The 22,389-nt window shown below is 41.8% G+C and overlaps 1 protein-coding gene across 9 annotated transcripts in view; it reads left to right on the top strand.

The window, feature by feature from the left end:
• The first annotated feature begins 839 nt into the window (after positions 1-839).
• Positions 840-22,389, top strand: part of klc1b (kinesin light chain 1b) — a 26,865-nt gene continuing 5,315 nt past the window's right edge. The window contains exons 1-15 of one of the 9 annotated variants that reach the window (XM_032522787.1): positions 840-950; positions 9,020-9,290; positions 9,634-9,864; positions 11,315-11,396; positions 12,485-12,713; positions 12,857-12,944; positions 13,620-13,721; positions 14,254-14,427; positions 15,172-15,271; positions 16,449-16,501; positions 16,774-16,841; positions 17,132-17,240; positions 17,369-17,377; positions 17,645-17,770; positions 21,309-22,389. The exon at positions 21,309-22,389 is cut by the window's right edge and continues 1,644 nt beyond it. In XM_032522787.1, the coding sequence (XP_032378678.1) occupies positions 9,042-9,290; positions 9,634-9,864; positions 11,315-11,396; positions 12,485-12,713; positions 12,857-12,944; positions 13,620-13,721; positions 14,254-14,427; positions 15,172-15,271; positions 16,449-16,501; positions 16,774-16,841; positions 17,132-17,240; positions 17,369-17,377; positions 17,645-17,770; positions 21,309-21,314 (1,626 nt within the window). In that variant the 5' untranslated portion in view covers positions 840-950; positions 9,020-9,041 and the 3' untranslated portion in view covers positions 21,315-22,389. Of the gene's footprint in view, positions 951-3,999; positions 4,258-9,019; positions 9,291-9,633; positions 9,865-11,314; positions 11,397-12,484; positions 12,714-12,856; positions 12,945-13,619; positions 13,722-14,253; positions 14,428-15,171; positions 15,272-16,448; positions 16,502-16,773; positions 16,842-17,131; positions 17,241-17,368; positions 17,378-17,644; positions 17,798-21,308 lie in introns of those variants that run through there. The other 8 variants (XM_032522784.1, XM_032522781.1, XM_032522779.1 and 5 more) reach the window with 8 other exon arrangements.

Below are 22,389 nucleotides of genomic sequence, written 5' to 3'. Positions count from 1 at the left end.
AGTCACATGATATGCACCAGGTTGAATGTAGTTCCATGGCAGGAAATATGACTGTTTCTTAAATACATTGTGCATAATGTTAACTTACGGACAGGGATTCCAGACACACGCCCTGTAACTATGCTTTCTTGTTTGTGGAACAGATTCATCTGAAATAACAGATCATACAATTTGTACTGATTGCAAAAAGAATATTTAAAAAGGTATACAGACATTGTACGTGACAGACATTGTACGTGACAGGATTTCTGCATTGTAGCCCAGATACTTTGTAATGGGGAGACACAGAAAATGCAGAAATGCATAGGGTTAGTTTGTAAAGCCAGTATTGCAGCTGTGTAGCAACACATATTACGTCCCTTGCTGTATCTTTCACTCAGTTTTCTGATCAATATCAATCAATATTATCGGTCTATGCTATGAACATATGTCACAAGAATTAACGGCAAGCCCTTTTCCTAGTTGTTCCCTAAAAAAAACCATTACTACTTTTACAAACTACTTATATTGTATTGTAATTGCCTGAGTTCATTATGTTATAACATTAAGCTACTTTGGCTTTATTTTCATAAGACATATTACATAAAGTTTCTGGTTTGTGTGTCTATTTAATATAAGTATTGAACTGGTAGAATTATTCATTATTCTTTTCATGGTGAAATGTATGAGTTATTAGTCGTTTGTGTTTAAAAAAAATAAAGTTATACCATAAAGTTAAAGTCATCTTATTATTACAATCCTTTTAACGTGTACAAATGTGAAATTAGATAGATAGATAGATATTTCGATCGATCGATCAACCATACAGTCTTGGAGAGATCTGGCAGTCGAAAACAAAACATGACGTCACTATAAATGAACTCAGCTGCAGAGGCTGCTGGGAGAATCCTGCTGTGTCGGAGACATTTTGGATTTAAAGGGGCTGAGCCGTCAGTCCTAGCTAGCTCTTGGTAAGTTATAGCTGTCTGGCTTTTCATTTACTAATATAAGACTTATGTACACCCTGTATATGAGCGTGTATTTAAGTGGTGTCTGTTTAAGATACCGCGTATGGAAAGGCTCGGCTCGGCGGGTTGAACTGGGTGAACTCGTAACATCTGCTAACCTAGCTAGGGAGTGGTGATGCTAGCTGGTTAGCTGAAGCTAGCTAGTCGCTAACCGGAGCGCTAGCTAAACAGATCAAAAACCAAGCTTCATTGTAAGATTTGCTAAATTAAAAAGTGTTCCTCCAAAACGTATCACAACAAATCTAGTAAAGGAAAGAACGGGTTAAACAGTCCTTTTATTGTTAATATGGACCCTTTTTTGGATGGAGGTAGAAAATAAAGCCCCGTTGTTGAGCTGCGAAAGTCATAACAATATGTAATTGTTGATCTAGTAGTAACGAGCAGCGCTGAAGTCCAATGGTAGACCATCCCATCCGTTGTTTTACGTGTTACATTAATTTGCAAATATTCAGAAAAGTCTGTGTTCCAAGCACAGAGTGCAGAGTCATTAGCATGTAGCTACCACGATATTAAATCAAATGTCCGGCATCGTGGGTCAACACTGCTAACGTCATACCATTTGTAGGGACGTGTAGACCACAGTGTTATATAAGCAAAGGTGTTGCCTTTTCTACATAATAATCCTTAGGTTAGGCAGATGCTCTACCTGGCATTTCTTCCTGCATCAGTAGCAATATTCAGGCACACAGTTTTCAGACAACCATTAGTGTGATGGATGACTGTGGACAGTGGCACTCCCCTCCTGGTTGTCCCAGACCGCCACACCCTCCTTGGTGACTGGCTCTCCTTTGTGTCTGGTAGTGATGTGGACAATGTTGTTGGATGGCTCTTTTTTGCAGAAAACGGAGGAAGATGGAGTGATCTGTTGGTGTCAAACTTCATCAAGTAGACAGGAAATGCTTCTCTAGGCAGATGGAACAGAGGCCGGCCACTGGCTTGTTGATGCACCCACCAGTCTTTTTTCCATTCCCTAAGCTAGTATTCTACTAATAATAAAGGCACCAAACCCTCTCTTAAACACTCTGTTGTTTTTGCTCATTAAATATATCCAGCTCAGCTGATCAGTAAGGTTAAAGGTTTGTAAATTGAAACCAAAGTCACCTGACTTTAGAGAAGAAAATGGCCGCTTATTAAGAGTTGTTATCATGCCCTTTTAGGTCAGTATGATTCAATGTGCAATTACCCTTGGCAACAGGAGATCAGTGGGCAAAAGCAAAGTGGACTTGAAAGACTGTAGTGCAGTGGAGCAAGGGAGATATTTAAAGTGCCTGAGTGATGATGGTGTCTTCCAACGGGAGGTGTGATAATGTCAGGGTTGAGGCCACTCCTGAGATGGAGACCAAGAAAGAGTGGAGCTCTGGGTCGGCCTGCACGATTCGGGGACTAATATGATTCACAATTATTTGTTTTGCTTAGAATTGATATCACGATTCTCTGCCTCAATTTTTTTCCCTCACGAAGTGTAATGTTTATTGCTCACGTTACATGACAAAAACAAATAGGCAGTACCAAACATTGATTTCTTTTGGCACCTATAGAACATTGTCCATCCCCATGAACCTTTCAACATAGAGGCTTCAATGAAGAGAAGGGAGAGCATTGCAGCGCATGGGAGCGCTTTAAACCCTATTTTATAGTCTAGAATTAAAACTCACAGAAGAAAGTAGGAGCGTTTGTGATGCAGTCAGCTCGTAAAATTAAATGAGAATCAAAGTCATTAAAGAAAAATAAATCAAAGTCTTTTAAAAATTAAACTGTCGGTCTCTAGCTTACCTAGTGAGAGTGTTGGCCCCATGTAGGCTGAGTCCTGCAGCAGCCAGGGTTCGAATCCGACCTGTGGCTCTTTGCTACGTGTCATCCCCCCCATCTCTCTCCCCCTTTCATATCTATCCACTGTCACTACAATAAAGGGAAAAGCCCCCCCAAAATAATCTTTTAAAAAACTTAAATTGCGAACAGGGGTGAATCGAGATTGCGATTCTATAACAATTAATCGTGTTGGCCTATCTCTGGATGGGAAAATAAGACAGAGAGGAGGCCCAGGGAAATAAACCAGTTGATACAGAGTACAGTTATTTTCTGTAAACAGAACTGTCTTTCATAATGCTGTTCGCTCCTCTTGGGCATTTCCATCAGCTTCTGGGCAGGATGTGCTATGATTGCTACAATATACTATCACCTTTGATCTCCCTGCAAGGTTGAGTCATCTGACTTGGCCGTGCAATTCAGTTTCTGGCCCTTCTGATCTAAACCATGTCAAATTAAGAAGAACTGTCTATTTAGTGATTTGATTTTTATTAGTAAACATTTGATAATATGAGGTTTGATTGACACCATTTTGGATAGATTTTTCTCTTAAGGTCCATGGACCACAAATGATCTATCTCTCCAGATATGTTTGTGCTTGTATAGAAAATTCCAATGTAATCACAAACTAGATAGTTCTCAAATCGCTGCTGTATTATTGAGCCCTTGAACGTCACTGAAGGGTTTGCCTGTCTGTATGAAAACACGTTTCCTGATATATGAAATAGGATCATTGCGGTCCCCTGACATGTTGCAGGTGTTTGCTGGGCTACAAATGTCTCCTATCGCATTATGGCCACGTGGTTTGGTCTTACATTATAAGTGAAATTGGCTCACCAGCCATGCTGCTTGGTGCTAAGGTAAGAACGTAGGCCCGGGTGCTGTATGTGACTCAGTGTAATTTTATTTTCACATAACCTGTAGTACCATAAGATTGTAGGTGTGGACCTTGCAGTGTGTTGTGTATGCCCTCATCCTTGGGGTCATGTGAAACTCTGTGTGTGCCTGTAGACGGTGTCATTGAGTCCATCCCAGTTAAAGACCCATTCCTTTGTGTCTGATGAGGAGCAGAGTCGAATCAGGGTGGCTCCCTCCCCCATCCGATCTGCTCCTCTGCTTTCCTCCCGCTGTGGGCGGGGCTGCCCTGAGCTGCTGTTTGTGGTTCTGACGGAGCAGTGGGAAGGTCATCATCCTCCCGCAGGCAGCGCTCATCCTCCTCTCCCCGCCATCACTCTCACTCCCATCCTGTTTCATTCCCATTGGCCTCTGTGTCGCACCGAAGGTTTCCCTTTTCATTTCAAGGAGGACCACTTTGGATTAACACAGCGGTTTTATGAGGATGCACTTTGCCAGCGTGTAGCGCTATTGCTGGAGGAGGAGTCATTATTTCATCAGCTTTTCACCGTGCCAAAGTATGAGGCTCTGATCTGCCACTGAGACCAAGGTTAGTTTTCTGGTCCAGCAAGCTGTAGCAGCTGGACGTATTGCTAGCAGGAAGGATAGATGGATTAATCCTCTAGTTGGCGTTTAGTGGGGTTTTGTGATACATGTAAAGAGTGAGAGTTTAATTTGCACATATAATGATATTTCTTTGACCTGCCAGTAGATATTTACACACATATGAGGAATGTACCCTTTGCAAATGACCCATCCTGACTAATTTGGATGGGTAGGCAGCTATAGTCCAGGGACCAACTCCAGTTATAATGCCAGTACTTACGGCAACGGCAATGGCAGGAGTTACCTATCATGCATGTCTTTATGGTGGGAGAGTTAACCAACGCAATCACGGGGAAAACATGCAAACGCCACACACCGATGCCTAACTGGCAGCTACTGAACCTTGACTACCACTTGATCCTGATCATTCCTTTACCTGATCACGAGGGCTTTTGGATAAAAGCCCAGATCAAATGAACATGTGCTCCCTGTTGCGTATAGTGTAAGGTGTCACATGTGCGCGGTGAGTGCATTTTTTTGTGTCGTCCCATAAGCACTGTAATCCATTTTCAGCTGGTATGAGTCTCATTCTGGCCTGATGGTACGTAGTCATTTCCTTCTGTTTTCTTTCATATGCACCTGTGGTGCTATCACGTGTTTCTTGTGCACGTGACTTTGATGAAACACAACACAGTCAATGTTAAAGATTAATCCAAGGGCGGTCTTTGTAAAGAAAAACAACAGGCCTGTTGGACTTTATCTCACCTCTTAAAAGACTTAGAAAACATTAACTTCAGCTGCCTGAGTCCTTCCAGCTGTTTGTGTGTTTTATCAAGGCGAAGCTGCTTGTTTCTCCCGACTGTCATGAAAGTGCTTCTTCTCTTTGTTAGTGTACGCCCGGCTAGTCGTGCCTTTCATCCACATGTGCGTTTAACTGTTGAGACTAGAGGGTAATAAGCTGTCTGATCTGTGATTATGCTTGATCTGTCAAAGAGATCATTTCATATCTTGTTCAGAGCAGGTAAAAGCTTTGGCGCCAGCTCTCATCAGGAAGAAAAGTACTGTAGGCTTTGACGGCAGAGCAAACTTCGCCTCATATTTTCTCTATGCAAGTTAGATGTTTATTATCACATAATAAACATCTAACTTGCATAGAGAAAATATGAGGCGAAGTATGGTTTTTTAATTCCAAAGGCCAAGGGAACTTTATCAGGATGCATAGTATCCTGGATCCATGAAATAACTGGCCTTTAATAATAAAAATGTGCCTGCCTCTATGGGAATTTAACATAGGTGTGTGTATACTTATGCCCCCTGTATTTTAAGGAAGACTATTTATTTATGTACGATACATTATTCATTCACACAGAAAATTGGTTTCCTTAAAGGTTGGATTTTTCCTAAAAAAAAGTTTTGAATAAAGGCAAAAATATAAATTTCCAAAAGATGTATTTATTTCTCTTTTTAGTCAAATTTAGCATGGGTAAGTAAACTTATGAGCACCACTGTATTTATAGCATAATACCCATATGGCTTATGACTCTTAATGCTGCTTAACTCAAACATCTTATATGACACTTGTCTATTTGTAAGTGTAAATGGTTAGCACTTTTCTAGTCTCAACGACTACATTACATAGTACAGGAACCATTCACACACATTCACACACTGTGGCCGAGGCTGTCGCACAAGGTGCCACCGGCTCTTTAGATAAACACTCACACACACTTACACTCCGATGGCGCAGCATCGGTGGCAACCCGGGGTTCAGTGTCTTCGACTGCAGGGCCAGGGATCGAACCACCAGCCTTCTGATTGGCAGGCGACCGTTCTACCACTATCACTCTACCACAGCCGCCATTTGAGTGTGCAAATGACAGCTTGATGTGTTTGTTGCCTCTGAACAGACTTTTTATGTAAAGTAGAAAGTCAGTTGTTTTTGTTAGGCTTTCTCTTATCTATTTTCCCTTCATGTATTGCAAGTTCTCCCCAAAACGTGTTACTTCTTACCTGCTCAATAACTTATAAGTTAGCACATTTTACTGTTCTGCACGCTTCCACCCACTGAATGAAAGCCCTCTGGTCATTTTGTTTTTGGCATACTAAATCTGAACTAAACTGAATTTTATTTTGATGCTCGGCCTCAATTAAGTTTTTTTTTTTTTTTTTTTTTTTTTATAATTGCGTTGCATTGAATACAAGATCACATTTTTTTCTAGTCTTCCATGTAGGTGTATATATTTGATCTGGAATCTCTTAAAGTGGTTTAGAGATCATGTTACTAATTTATTATATGCGTAGTTTTATTAGAATGGGCTCATTTGATGTGGGAGGAAAACTGCTTAATGGATCCTTTCACAGCACTCCTGCAGAGGTTGGCTGTCTCTGTGAAGCTTTTTACTGCTCTTTTGTTTCTTCCTGTAAAATGGAAGTGAAGACATGATTGTATATGATGTGCAATAAAGTCCAAAATTGCAGATGAGAGATGCACAATGTCGCCTCTGAGTACCGTGTCTGATATGCTGAATATAAATCTGTCGGCACCGTTTCAGCGTTTTAACAACTCAAACAACATGCTACCTGCTTTGCATCGGGCTCACACTGAGGCTTCAGGAAGTTAACAAAAAAAGTGTATTTTTAGGAAAAAGGAAAAATATTTTTTCTTTCGAAGTTATGTTATTAGTTATAATAACATTAGTTATAGTATTTTTTTTAAATCTTCACTGGATTTTAGTAAGCGTGTTCATGTACCTAAGGGTGGTCAAGCTTTAAACTAGAGGAAAGGAAAAACAATCATTTTCAAGTTGCGAGGGTTTCACCTGAGAGCAGATACGGATGCATATGTCTTCGCTGTATACACTCCATAGTGTTTGGTTACCTGACACTTTTTATTATCGATCGATCTCTGCTGCTCCAGCTGGTGGTACACGGGCTCCACTGACGTCCATTAATAGACTACAGTAGCTGCCCCCGTGCGTTTGTCTAGTGTCCATCATGAAATATATTAGCATCATAAATAACACTCCCCCTAACAGCCCAGCTGTGATTACATGCTGCGACATGCATAACATCACAGGAGGGACGTAATTACTGGATAGTAGCAACAGACTCATTTGGAGGTTTCTATCAGCGTCGGCTGGAGAGCTGAGCCAGGGGCCCCTGGAAACACACAAGCAAATTACAATTTCTGTAGCTAGCAAATCATGTTGGGCAGCCATTAGAGCCGCACCGGTATATTGGGCTGTTAGAACAAAAGGTTTGATGGACAAACAACCAATCAATTAATCGTGAAAATATTTGTCAGATGAATCGATTTTATTTTTTTTATCGCAACCATTTTATCGTGTTGTGATGTCTCGAGACAAATCTTTCCACAGGTTATGCAGCTACGTTAACTCCAGATCTCAACAACAGGATTTAACATAAATGCATTATCTCTTCTGTTTTCACATCACACAACAAATAGCTATTTATTGCGGTTGTGTTGGTCTTTTTTATTTTCTCATTGCTCTGCTTTAAATAAACACTTTCTGAAATGCATTAGCAAAGCAGGGAGTGGCTCACTAATGTGTGTAGTATATGTTTTTCTCTTGGCAGATGGCGCTCAGCTGGTGTTTATGCCTGTAAGCCCCCTCATCCTTAACCTGGTGTCCTCACTGCTGCTAAAATACAGACTACACTACCTCAACATTACCCCACCCCGCTTTTCGCATGACGTAGCCGACAGTTTTCGTGCCTCAGTGTGTCATAAATTATCTTTAGATTGTTTAAGGAAAATGGCACATGTTCCATGCATTTAACCAAAAGGGCTGACATTTCTCCAGAACACTATATTATTGACACTGGAGTTTTCCTTTTTTTTCCCCTGTGACTTGACCAGCCGCTAAGCAGCTGTGGGGCTTTTGTCATGTCATACTCTCCTGGATTCTTCAGCCAGTCATGCAGCCAGGCAGCTAGGCCTCTGTTTGGATTGAGTGCAAGGCAGGCACACTGCAGCATCTGGGTGTCCTCTGTTAACACTGCAAGCTGCAGCCCTTCTCCCAGAGCTTATTATAGGTGGCAAATCCCTACAGTCTGTTCACCAGAAGAATATGTCCCTGTGCCCATGCCGGTACTCTGCATGTGTTCGTTCATTTCAACCCTTGCAGCTGAGTTATTCATGAGCCTTGGGTAGAGCATAGTTGATGTGTTTTATTTAACAACCCTTCTTTCTTATCGTGTTGAACGGCATACATTCTGAATTTGCCTAATGAAACAGCTCAAAGAAATGCTGATCTGTCTCACGCATGACATTTGAATCCCTTATTTTCCCCGCAGTGATAAAACATAAGTTCATTACCTCTTTATGGCTGTTGTGTTGTGCGCTGGTCATGCTGTGAAATTTTATGACGCTGCGTCTGTCAGCATCTCGGGCGGGGCTCTACACTGTCATGGCATTGATATCTTTAAAACAGAGAGCGTGACTTCTGTCGTGTCTTCCCCTGCAGAGAACGCCTTAGATGGTCCATAGTGTGAAAGATCATTTGAGATTGAAGATACTCTCAGTTAAATGGAGGAAAAGTAAACAAGACGTGCTGTGACAGTTGCAGTCCAGCTGAGCTCTCGAGTTTTGTGTTGTGATTTTCCGTGTTACAAAGCACAGCTGCATCTTTGGGAAGGCGGCGATTAAAATGTCCTTTTATAGTGGCAGCTGCTGCTGTTTTAAATTGTTCCCGCGGTGTCCACTGGATTAGTCAGTTGTAACCTTTTTTTCCCAATCTGCATAGGTTTCCCTGGGCTAACTAGAAGATGTCCACCATGGTGTATCCACGGGAAGAGAAGCTGGAGAAGCTCTCTCAGGAAGAGATCATCTCCAACACAAAGCTGGTGATCCAGGGTCTGGAGGCCCTGAAGAATGAGCACAACTCCATCCTCCACAGCCTCCTAGAGACCATCAAGTGCTTAAAGAAGGATGAAGAGGCCAACCTGGTGCACGAGAAGTCCAACCTGCTGCGCAAGTCAGTGGAGATGATTGAACTGGGCCTGGGAGAAGCTCAGGTAAGACGGTGCTAGAGGTTTCAGGAGGGCAAAATGTATTTCCTAGGTAATGAGTAGTAATTGGGCACGAAAAAGAAAATGCTATATAAAAGAAAGTGGGTTACAGTTTTTAATATCTTTTTTGGCAGAAAAAGAGAATTTGAGAATGGTTCTCAATGTAGTAAATTTGTGTAATTTAACCCACACAGCCATGTGTTTGTGTTTCTGCTTCCTCATTCTATACTGAGCTTGTGTGATGATCATGATTCATTCAGAACCAGCCCCCAGTTTGTTCTCTCCTGCTTTTGCTGCTGCGATTGTCCCCGTTGCATATCAGTGCTCTTGAACGCTGCCTCCATCCCAGGTGATGATGGCCCTGTCCAACCACCTGAACGCCGTGGAGTCTGAGAAGCAGAAGCTGCGCGCGCAGGTGAGGAGGCTGTGCCAGGAAAACCAGTGGCTGCGGGACGAGCTGGCCAACACCCAGCAGAAGCTGCAGAAGAGCGAGCAGAGCGTGGCCCAGCTGGAGGAGGAGAAGAAGCACCTGGAGTTCATGAACCAGCTCAAAAAGTACGATGAAGACGTCTCACCCACTGTAAGTACTGTAAGCAATCACAAATGCATCTACAGATTGTTACTCGGTCACTTGTGTTTTTGGGAGATTTATGTTATTGTGTATGTTTTGAGTATTGTGGTTTGATTGCTCTTAACGGAATTCATTAAAATGTATTGTTTAGGTCTAACAATTATTTTCATTATCGATTGGCCCAAAGCCCAAGATGTTGCCTCAAATATCTAGTCTTGTCCACAACTCAAAGATATTCTGTTTACTGTCATAGTGGAGAGAAGAAACTAGAAAATATTCACATTTAAGCAGCTGGAATCAGAGAATTGTTCATTATTTTTTTAAACCGATTATCAAAATAGTTGCAGATTATTTAAGTATTAGTTTAATACTTCTACAAATCCTGAGCTCTAAACCATGTTGGAAGTATTTTGAATCTTAATCTGCCTTAAAATGACTAATTTGACTCCTATGGACAGCAAACTGTTAATGATATGTGATACAGGAGTAAACCTCAGCTGCTTAGTCTTCCAGGAAGGAGCCTTTCTGGTCAGGTCATTGATCTGATGGCGGAATCGAATGGGAGGAATCACTGTACATATACACTGACCTTATTCTTAGTCATAAAAAGAGACTATAATAGCCCGTATCCACTAACTGCTTATTGCAGGAATCCATCATGCCAATACCCTGTCCCTGAGAGAACCTTATTCGAGCTCTGGAAGCTGCTTTTTCATCTTCCAGCTTTTAACAGGCTTCCCCGTTTAAAGTCGAACTGACATCACTCCTCGTCATTTGATAGAATCAGAATCAACTTAAATGGCCAAATTTACTCTGGCATTTTTCTTTGCTCTCAAAATGCCTTCAGCTCAACTAAAAACAAGGACAAAAAGATATAAATCGCTCACACTACTGCTTTATGCAAAGTTCAATTGGCTGTATTGAAATAAGATCACTACATAAATAAGATATCCATGTACAAAGACGGATACCTGACCACGGATCCCTCCGTTGGTTAAAGCAAAATTAGAGGGCGCCATCGTGAAAGTATAAAATATTAAATTATGTAAAATGGTTTCTGATTTTTCTCAAATGAAAACATGGGACAAGTGATTGACAGAGCAAATGTGTATGTCGTAGTAGACAAAAAAAGCAATTTATTTTCAGTTGGACTTTAACAAAAAAAAAAGTTCTGCAAAAATGCGCTCACGATATTATGTATGATAAGTATAATTTTAACAGTGTTGAATGTATTTGTCTAAAGGATCTTTGCATATTTGTAACAACAAGATAAGATTTTATCCCCTTCTATCTATGTTGTATAATATTATGCTAATTATGAGGTATTATTACATTAAAAGACCCCTTGGCTTAGATGTTTAAAAAGATAAACCCTACATGACAGTGTTGCCAGAGGGTAGTCTGGGATTGCAGCTGTCCGTCAGAGGATCTGACCGGCAGCTCTGTTTTGTCCTCTCAGCAGGAGGAGAAGGACCGAGAAGCACCCAAGGACTCCCTGGACGACCTCTTCCCCAACGATGAGGAGGAGCAGGGCCCAGGAAGTAAGAACTGCAGCATTTAGCATTTCAGCATGACACTATGAATCTAGTCGCGCATTAGGCTGTAAAACCTGAAAACACAGTTTGTCTAAGATTGGAGTTGGCTTCCAAAATGTTAGTCAATAGTCAACATTTAGGGCCGTCATTTAACGATCTGAACACCCAGCGTTAAGCGCATGTCCACTTTTGCTAGTTTTAACCGTGGAAAAATGTGGTTCAGAATCTGCTTTATTCGCCAGGTATGAGGACACATACGAGGAATTTGTCTTTGGAGCATCGATACTCACACTGTGCTTACACATACAAAACAACCAAAACAAAAATATACACTAATATATACACACAATATATACATACTCTAAACAGAACAATATTCAAAAGGGTGGTACTTAGGGTAGAGCTGGGCGATATGAAGAAAATCAAATATCAGGATATTTTTGACCAAATACATTGATAGCAATAGTGCGGCAATATTGTAGTGATGACTATTGGTGCTTTCACAAAATATTTACACAATGAGATTAATAATCATCAGTAATGTGGATATAATGACCAAGTGGCTAAAGGCAAATAATAGAACAGTCTGGTGAGTTCAGAAAATGACATCACTTTACTGTAATGTAGCCTTTAAAACCAGGAAGAGACAACACTTGTGTCATATTACGATATCCAGAATTTAAGACCATATCGAGCCTCATATATCGATATATCATTATTTTGTTGTGGTCAAAACAATGACACTTACATAGTTGATGTTCAACAGGGCCCTTTCTTCTTTCTGGTAATATGCAATAAAAAACTTGATAAAGGAAAATCTGGCATATTTTGGTTTGATTTTGGGATCATATAGGCCTGATTATCAGGTGTTACATCCCTCTTTGAGTAAATTAACCGACTAACTATCTAAGTCCAGGACACAAAGGTAGGTAATGCTGTGTCATGCCATTTGAATGATCTCCATAAAGTAATTATTCCCTGAAACCACAGTATTGTTTGCATGGTAATGTAATTAGGGTCATAATTAAGTTATTTTTTTTTTTAGTTTTTTTCCCTTTTGACGTGCACGCTGACCTTTGCCCTGTGCCCCACAGTGCAACACCAACACAACAGTGCAGCCGTGGCTGCAGCCCAGCAGGGAGGCTACGAGATCCCGGCCCGTCTGAGAACCCTGCACAACCTGGTGATCCAGTATGCCTCCCAGGGCCGGTACGAGGTGGCTGTCCCCCTCTGCAAGCAGGCTTTGGAGGACTTGGAGAAGACTTCTGGACACGACCACCCTGACGTGGCCACCATGCTCAACATATTGGCCTTGGTCTATAGGTCAGAAATGTCTCCATATGGGGACCTTTGCTAGTTTTACTGTTATTTGACTTAATCCATGTTGCCCTCCCTTCTACACACATTATAGTCAAAGAGCTAGAAACATTCAGTCTCACCCCGTTCTCTCCCTCTCATTTCTGCAGAGATCAGAACAAATACAAAGAGGCGGCCCATCTGCTCAACGATGCTCTGTCCATCCGTGAGAAAACCCTGGGCAAAGACCATCCCGCTGTAAGACTCCGCCATCGCCATAGAAACCATATCTTCATGGGGATATAGCCATGTTTAGATAGATCAGATTAGTCTGCTGGTGTTGGTTCATAATTGCTCAAAGACTTTGTCAACAGGGAGGCAATAATGGCACATTCTTCTTTATTTACTGTCTGTATGGATTTTATTTTCACCATTAAAGTATGGATTTTGGAACATGTGCCTTCAGGCTTTATAGTAATCAATCACATCTGCTGATTGTCTGCTCATACATTTACAATACAACGTCACAATACAACGACCAATGGGAAAACATTCAAATATACTACCTATTTCATTGCCTTTGTGAACAGATTTGTTGGAATCGATTTCCACCGGTGCACCAAAACCCTCATAAAGCCTAAAGGAAGCTATTAAAGTTCAGTGCTAGTCCCTGCAGCTCTTTGGGCTTGCCATTTGTCTCTTATAGTTACTTTCATCCCTCAGTCTTTTCCTCAACACAGACTAATGAAACACAAAGATAGGTTACTACCATCCTGTGTAATCCAGGTGGCCTTGAGGCTTTTGAGAACCTGCTTGATTGAACAATATATTTTTAGGACCGATAAGCCATAAGACAACAGTAAAAGTCCTGATATCTTGAAGGGAATTGAGAAAGGAAGTGGCTTCATTCATGTTTTCTTTTTATATGTCTAGGTTGCCGCGACACTGAACAACTTGGCTGTGCTGTATGGAAAGAGGGGAAAGTACAAGGAGGCTGAACCTCTGTGTAAGAGGGCTCTGGAGATCAGAGAAAAGGTAGGCCACATCCCTGGATTGCACCAGTAGAGCCGTCCACAGCGGTGCTATCAGGCCTCATCTCAAGGCAAAAACCAATGAACAATTAACAGTGATAATATTTCCAAAATGTCCGCTGGAGCTGCTGTAACACCAACTACTATAAATAGGGAAAAGAGCAAATTATTTTCTTAAATTGTCTGCGTTTCCTCTGGGGGCCATGAGTATTTCTAATTGAGAGCACCGCTGAAAAGAGGACTGCAGGCGTTGGGGAGCGAGGCAGGAGATGGATAGGAGACATGACAAAGCTGCAGAGCCCAGCAGGGTACAATGGGTCTCTCTTTGCCTGAAAGCTCTATCCTGCACCCTCTCTATTGACCAGTCTTTTATTAGATCTCCTGAGTGCCTGCAGCAGGCAGACGTGCTGCTCGGTGATAGCGGCCAGAGGTACAGAACGGAGAGGGGCATGGAGAAAACCCAAAGGCACGGAGGCAGGGTCACAAACTGACATTTGAATTAAAAATTAAAATGTTTTCTTCTTGTTTTCCCTCAGGTCCTGGGGAAGGACCACCCAGATGTGGCCAAACAGCTCAACAACCTGGCTCTGCTCTGCCAGAACCAGGGCAAATATGAGGAGGTGGAGTACTACTACTGCCGTGCCCTGGAGATCTACGAGAGCAGGCTGGGCCCAGATGATGCCAATGTGGCCAAAACCAAGAATAACCTGGTGAGAGACAAGTTAGCACATCATCTTTTATTGGGCTTTTTTTCCATATTCCTTTCACTTCTACGCTATACTTTAGATTTTGATTTTGACAAGGATTACAGTCCCTATTGAGCCGTGACTGTACCAAGGTAAACCCGGGTCGAGTACAGTTTTATTGTGAGCAGACTCGCTCATTTGTTCGCTTCGCCTGAGCTTGGTCTCTGCCGAGGTTGTCAGCATGGAAACTGGAGCTGCTTTCTCTTTGCAAAGCTTCCACTTGAAATGTCTTTTAAAACTTTATTGTATTCAACTGATGTATTTTCATATTTATACTTTGCCAGACTTTTAAATGTGGCACTATTTTTTTCAAATCATGCTTTTTTTTTTCTTTTCTTTTTTAAGAAGTTATGAAAGGCAGCTGAATATAATATCTGAATCTTTCAGCCTAAGCGTTGTCAACTTTTGGGTGTTTTATAGAACAGTTTTGTCTCCATAAGCCTTGCTAATTGGGAACCAAGCCCCTAGTCGTTTGTCTGTGTTGCTTCTTCTCCTTCCTGCTTCTGTCCTGTCTCGCTGATGATGGAGAGGCTGTTAAGAGACAGACAGTAAGGGAGCCTCTGTGATACAAATAATTTTTCATGAGTCACAGTGCACAGGAGAAATATGCACACAGTCTTCTCCTGCGGTCTCAGGGGACACATTGTGAGACACAAGGCCCATTTGATCCAACACTAAAATGTGCTTTCTGTTCTCTTTTTTCTTCAGGCGTCCTGCTTTCTCAAACAGGGGAAATACAAGGAGGCTGAGATTCTGTACAAAGAGATTCTGACTCGTGCTCATGAGAAAGAGTTTGGATCTGTTGATGGTAAGGCCTCATAGGAGATACTGTTGCCGACAGTAAATGGCAGAATGTTTTATAAGTTGTTTTTTTTCTATATTGCAGTAGTGGTATACTTTTTTTTTTTTAATCAACCCCGAAACTTAACAAATACAAATTTATTCCAAAGAAATGGTGGTGGGTTTTCAACTTTCCTCCACCATTGTCTTATCTTCCACCTACTGTTTGTCTCTCACCAGCGAGCAGAGTGTGCCAACCTTCACCATTCAGAGGACACAAACAACCTTTTTAAAGAATAAAAAAGAAAAGAAAAACATGTCTGAAAGATGAACTCTTTGCAGATTTCTTCTCTTTTAGTTTAAGTTGACTTTCCTCCAGGGATTAGATTGTCTGCTTTTGAAAAAGGAATGAAAGAGACTCGGCACAATGCAATGCTCTAAAACTTAATGCAAAAGCATCTCACATGTTTTGGAGAGGTTTCTTTTTCAAATGTCACTTAACTTGACAATAACACTCAGATTTTTTTTTTTTTAAAGCTTGTTGGAGAGTTTAAGGTTGAGGGAAGCAGCGCAATTTGTGTCCCTAATTTTCAATAATGTGTACTAAAATTATGTGTTTCAAAGGCATATTTATTGAACCTATTTCATGATATAGATAGATAAGTGATATACAGTAGAAGATATAGATAGATAGATAAGATAAGTAATAATGTTTAAGTATACTCACAGTATCTGAAAATGGTGTGTGTGTGTGTCACTGTGTTTATAACATCATTATCACCTTCCTTCACTTTTGGTTTTCAGGTTTTTGTTTTGTATTTGGGGAAGAAGCTGTAAAAATGTTTATGAAAAGATTTAAATAAAAACGACAATGAGTTACTGTACTCACAGTATTTCATAATAAGCTCAGGAACATTGTTTTTTTCTGGATCTATCTTTATAGTATTATCTGTGACAGATCTCAGGATTCACCAGCCTTTTCTTGTATTTGTGTAGCCAAAAATATTAAAAACAGGTATTTGGGACAGACTATACAACTGAGTTGGTGATTTCACTATTCTAGTCAGTAGGGTTTTATAGCAAGCTCAGCCCGCATCATGAATAACTCATGGATGTAATGTAACATCCTGAGCCAACCAGTTAGGCTCTTTTCCAGTCCTGTTGTACGTTATGTAGACCACCTCTCCTGTCTTGTTTGTCTGCAGCTGAAAACAAGCCCATCTGGATGCATGCAGAGGAAAGAGAGGAGATGAGCAAGGTGAGGGCGTTGTGTAGTCATTCTGAACAAAAGCACCGCAAATATTAAAAGCACTGCAAATTAAAAGAATGAGGAGTATCAAATGGAAGGTTGTGAAAGTGACATTTAATCCTTTTTCTGGGCGCTTTCCTTAACACACACGCACACAATATAAGCCCCACTGGGCATACACTAGTTCTTTGTCAACACAGGAAAAATGCTGCTGATCCAGAACAAACCACCACTCCCCTTCACGCTCTTTTCTCTTCCTCTTCTCCCTCATTTACTTCCAGGGCAAGCACAGAGACAACACTCCATACGGAGAGTACGGAGGCTGGTACAAGGCCTGCAAAGTCAACAGGTGAGCGTGACAAGCGTGTTTTCACAACTTGGTCGTAAATAAAGACGTGACAAAGGCCAGAGATTAGTCACCTCACTGTTTTGTTTGTTAATGAAGGCCAAATATTGTGATTTTTTTTTTCTTTTTTTTGACTAAATTAACTTTGGTTTCCAAGTAGTTGTCTTAATCTTTCAGGGATTTTTTTTAGCATTTTCTTTCTCTGTAGTACATAACACAGCAATTTGCTCACACCAAATTGTTTCCCGAATGACCTTTTGGGTAAATATTGGTGTTACTGTTTCATTGTTCAGCCCTACCGTGAACACCACCCTGAGGAACCTGGGCGCCCTGTACCGCCGACAGGGCAAGCTCGAGGCTGCTGAGACTCTGGAAGAGTGTGCTGTGAGGTCCCGCAAGCAGGTCAGCAGCATTTTTCTGAACCACAAATGTCCCGTTTCTGCATGAAGATAACTTTCTATAAACTCTTAAACGTGTCCCCCAAATCTCATGATATTTCTCTCCCTTTCTCTACAATGCTATGGATCCAGAGCAACACAGTAAGTGGTTTGTCTCCATAGAGCCTCCACCTCTCTCTCCCCCCTAACATCACTCCCATCTCACAGCCATTTCTAATGTCCCCTTGTCTCTACGATGCCACCATCACTGTGCTGTGGAAGAGACTGAAACCATACAATCCCCTTTAATACCTCCATGTAACTCTACACTGTCAGCCTTGTCAACAAGCCAATGTCTACCTCCGGGCTAGTTCTAATCCTGGCATGTTTGTTTGTTTGTGTGTCGTACCTGTGTGTTATTCCCATCAGGGCATTGACCCAATCCACCAGACACGTGTGGTGGAGATCCTGAAGGATACAGACGGCGACAGGCGAAGGAGCAGGGACAGCCTGAGCAGCGTTAAGTATGAGAGCGGCTCTGAGACCGGCGAGGAAGTGAGTATGGGCGTGGAGTGGAACGGGGTGAGTACAAATCCACTATAGTCGAGTCGACACAGCCAGTGACCTCACTGGAAGAGCACGGTGGTGTTAGCAATGTCTCAGGGAACGTGGACTAGTGCAGAGCGGTGACTTTGTTCTGTAGCCTGGAACTTGAGACAAGAGGATTCTTGTCTTTTTAGATATTTTGTTTTTATTTTCAATAACACAAATTGGTCATTCGTACATGACTTATTTCATGATGTCAGTGCTGCACATCATCATAAGATTAATATGAGTGGTATTATTTATCATATACAAGACCAAGTTGAACAGGTTATACTGTATCTGTACCAGTCCACCGGCTCCTGTAGATGTGCCTTGTTCTTCTCTTAAGTTTTTTTTGTTTCAAAATGGAAAGCTGATTGAGTGTCTTGGCATGCTGACCTGTTGTTTTTGACAGCATGTGAGCTTGCTTTGGACTAGATGTTCATGTTTTGTGTTGTCCATTGCTTGACAATGCTGTCAGAGTGTCTCGTTTTAACAAGCGGTTGTTCTACCGGCAATGCTTCTGCACAAGTGGAGCGGTAACAAAAAGGCACGGGCTCATCCTGCGGCACCCTGACAACATATGAAATATTTATTTACCCTCGTGGGACTCAGAGATATAGCCTGTCGACATCTCTATTAGGATGTCTCATGTTTCCGCTATTAAACCCAATTGACAGGGCTCCCGATGTCCTTGATGCTCATCCCCTCTGAGCTGTAAACTGGGCGGTTGATGAGTAATGGTTCATCCTGCCGTTTCATTCTTATAACATCCAGTCTGGCTGGGTCTCAAGTATTGTTAGTGTAATTTCACCGTAGGGCTTTTAATTTTCCACACCGTGTTTCCGACTGGTCTGGTCACCCTTCTCCTTGTTATTAAAGAGGTCGGTGCTGAAAACATGATATTCAGTCAGTGTATGCAGTCAAATAGACACTGCTCGAGCTGTGTCCCAGCTCAAAGAAGCCCTCTGCTGACGCTTACTGTACATAAGCCATAAGGACAAGACTGTGCCAGCTGGGTTGCCTCGTCTGATCCCGTGCCGTTCCCCTCACTTAGTGCAGCCACGCCCATTCCCCTCACCGCACCAACACAGTCCGTCCAAACATGCATGTCGCAACGCCAGCCCGCCGGGCTCACCCTTAACATCCACACTAACGGACCATGTGAGTCCACTTTGTTTTCACATGGTCGAGTCTGTTAACCTGATGTCTGCTGCTCTCCCTGAGTAACGCTAAGGAGAAAAGGTGGGGTTTTGTTTACTGGCTGACATGTGAATGCTTCTCTACACACATGTTCACACGCATAACACAACTCCTTAAAACGGCTTCTCATTTCAGCAACTGCGACGGCATGCATGTTCATCCGAGAGTGCACCCGTTTGTCTTCTGAAACATGCAATGTACTCATGACATTCTTATGCTTTTCAAAGATTGTTTCTAAAAGCTAATTTGTCACAAAACATTTGAGCTTTTGACTAAAGGATTGCCTAACACATTCCATCAATCTATTAATTTACACAGCTGCCAATATATGTTACTACAACAGAAAATAGGCTTGTAAAGTCCTGTGTCTGCTTGTGTGTAGATACTTGCTGAGAGAAGGTGTGATAGGCACGTCAGAACTATCACTCAGCTGCTGTATAGCTTTGCCCAAACATGTCTTCACTCGCTCTGAGAAAGTGATATGTCACCGAGGCTATAGGAGTGGTTCACATACTCTCACTGTACAGCTGATCCAGACAGTGCACTTCAAAAGTCTGTATTTTAATAAATAACGGCAGTTTCATTATTACCAGTGGTAGAAGAAGTATTAGATCCTTTTACGTAAGTAAAAGTACTAATACCACACTGTAAAATTACTTTGTTGCAAGTAAAAGTCCTGACTTGAAAGCGTTACTCAAGTCAATTACATACTTAACGTATGTAAGTCTTATCAGGAAAATGCATTTAAAGTATTACAATAAAAGTACTCAATGCAGAAAAATCCCATTTTAAAAACTGGAATCTGTCCAAACAGTTGTGTGTTTAATGGTCCAAACACTTTAGCTGGACGTGTAGGCCGTTATATCGTTGGGTATTTTAAATATTGTATTTGTGTTTTGTGTGCAAACATCTTAATTTGTAAAGTAACTAGTAATTAAAGCTGTCAGATGAATCTCGTGGAGTACAAGGTACAATATGTCACTCTGAAATGTAGCGGAGTAGAAGTAGAAAGTGGCATGAAAAGAAAAGACTCAAGTAAAGTACAAGTACCTCAAATTTGTACTTAAGTACAGTACTTGAGTAAACTACTTAGCTGGATTCCAGCACTGATTATTACATTATTCAGAGGGGACTGATTTAGGCGCCACTTCACAGGAGCTCATTCACTTAGTTTGTGTTTAACAAGTGGAGGTAAATAACGCTGAAGAGATGGCAGCTGTTAGCAAAGGTGTGTGTGTGTGTGTGTGTGTGTGTGTGTGTGTGTGTGTGTGTGTGTGTGTGTGTGTGTGTGTGTGTGTGTGTGTGTTGCATGATTTGATCTACAAGTATGTTTGTGTCTGCAGTTGCTCTGTGCTCTCGGCTAGATGCTTCAGTGTGCTTCCTGTTTGTTTGCATGTTTTCTAGATTTCATCCTTTGCACTTTTTCCCCTTTTCTACGTGTCACTAACCCACGTCCCTGTCGATCACTCTTGCCATGACAACCAATCAGCCGGTCAATCAAATTTCCTTTTCTCACTCAGTGGATTGTACTCTCCCTCTTGAACTCTCATTCTACACAACACGCTGGTGGGCTGGTATACAGTGACATAATAAATAGGCTAGATAATTAGTACAGTAGTCATTTAGGTAATAGTACACAGGGCATGCCGAGGCCAGGACAGAATGATGAAGATGATGTTTTCATCAGATCCAAATATTGCTTCAGGGGAATTGTAGGTGAATGCAGGATTTGTGGAGTCATAGCGATGTACATAAAGCTGTGATTCACAGTGTCAGTCCCTCCTATCGTCAGTGTAATGGCTATATCATTATGCCCCTTTCAGTGCTGATGCATGCAGATTTCCTATGTCTGCAGTGCACAGTCACCGGCTGGGTGCCGTGAGCCAAGTTCAGGCTTCCAGGTACCCAGAGAGGAAAGCAAAACAGCTGAGTCACTGTGACTGCAACCAGCCAACCTACTGCATCACTCACCCGCTTGTTGTAGTGCAGCCTCCGAGACAGCTGTAATGTTTGAAAGACAAAAACGACTCCAGTACTGCCGGAGTTATAGATCATTTTTGTTTGCGTACAATCCCTCAACTGGGGTTAACAAAAAACCTCTAACCAGACCCCGAGCTGCAGGTGTTGATACAGTAAATTTGGTGCAGGATAGACCGTTTTACAACATCATACCAGTGAAGCGAAGTGTAGAAAAAGGGATGAAGCTCAGATTTCAATGTGTAGGTGTCTAGCGTAGGCAGCCCAACCCAGAGCTCTTACAATGTGTACTGTTTTTTGTCTGTTTCTCTCTTTTCTCTTTCATCAGGCCTAAGCCATCAAGACTATTCCTCCATCCTTCTCTCCTTCCCCAACACCATAGCAAAAGGATGTGTGTTGTCGTTCCCTCTGGCCTTCTCTCTCCCGACAAACCAACCGCATCTTCTACCATTCCCGGTGCCCCCCTCCGGTCGCAGAGACTCAGAAAGCCCCCTCCTGACTGTCACCTCTGTCCCCCGTTCAGCTGACACCTGCTGGGACGTTTGGTCTTCTCATCTCTGCTCTCTCTTTTTTTTCCCCCCTCTCTTCCTTTCACTCTCTCTCTATCCTTTCATCTCACTAACCCCAGTGTCCACCATGTCAGAAATCGTTACTTCAACTCTCTCTCCCTCTCTCACTTAACATGAAAAAGCTAAATTAATTGTGTGTGAAATCTTTTCCCTGTGAGGAAGCCACTCGCACTTTTTTCTTCCTCCAACACCCATTTGTAATTTCTCATAGGCGCATAGTAGATATTATTTGTCTAGATAAGAGGAGCTGGAAAGTAATTTATTGGAAGAAGGCAAAAGATGAAAGATGTTAATTACAAGGGACACCTTTTGAAGGCAGCCTTGGCTCCAGACGTCACTCCAACCCGCAGTCAGATAAAATGTAGACTATAGCGTCGATATATTACAAAACTCCACAGTTGCTCTGCATTGGTCTCACTCGCAGTTTGTTGAAGATTACCTCAAAGCTAGCTTACAACCTGGTGCCTGTATTTAGCCAAAATAGTATCTTTTTTTAATTTTATTTTTTAAAGAAAGGTATTTATCGGCTGTTAGTTTTCTGTTTTTAACTATGTTAAAGTGCCCATATTATGCTCATTTTTAGGTTCACAATTGTATTTTACCAGAATAGGTTTACATGATCCTCTTTTCACCCTGCAGATCCTCTTTTCACCCTGTGTGTTTGGGTCTCTGTTTTAGCTACAGAGTGAGAAATCTCACTTCTATACCATCTTTGTTGGGTGTCACACATGCTCAGTAGCTAGGTAAGATCACATCAGCTAGATAACCCCTATCCTCCAACTTTGGTCAGTCCAAGGCAGGATTAGCTGGGAGACTTCTTCTAGACGAGAGACACTTGTG

This window comes from Etheostoma spectabile, chromosome 8, assembly GCF_008692095.1.
Source record: "Etheostoma spectabile isolate EspeVRDwgs_2016 chromosome 8, UIUC_Espe_1.0, whole genome shotgun sequence".
Taxonomy (NCBI): domain Eukaryota; kingdom Metazoa; phylum Chordata; class Actinopteri; order Perciformes; family Percidae; genus Etheostoma; species Etheostoma spectabile.
Note: the sequence above shows the minus strand (reverse complement) of the source record. Positions and strands in the feature narration are given on the sequence as shown.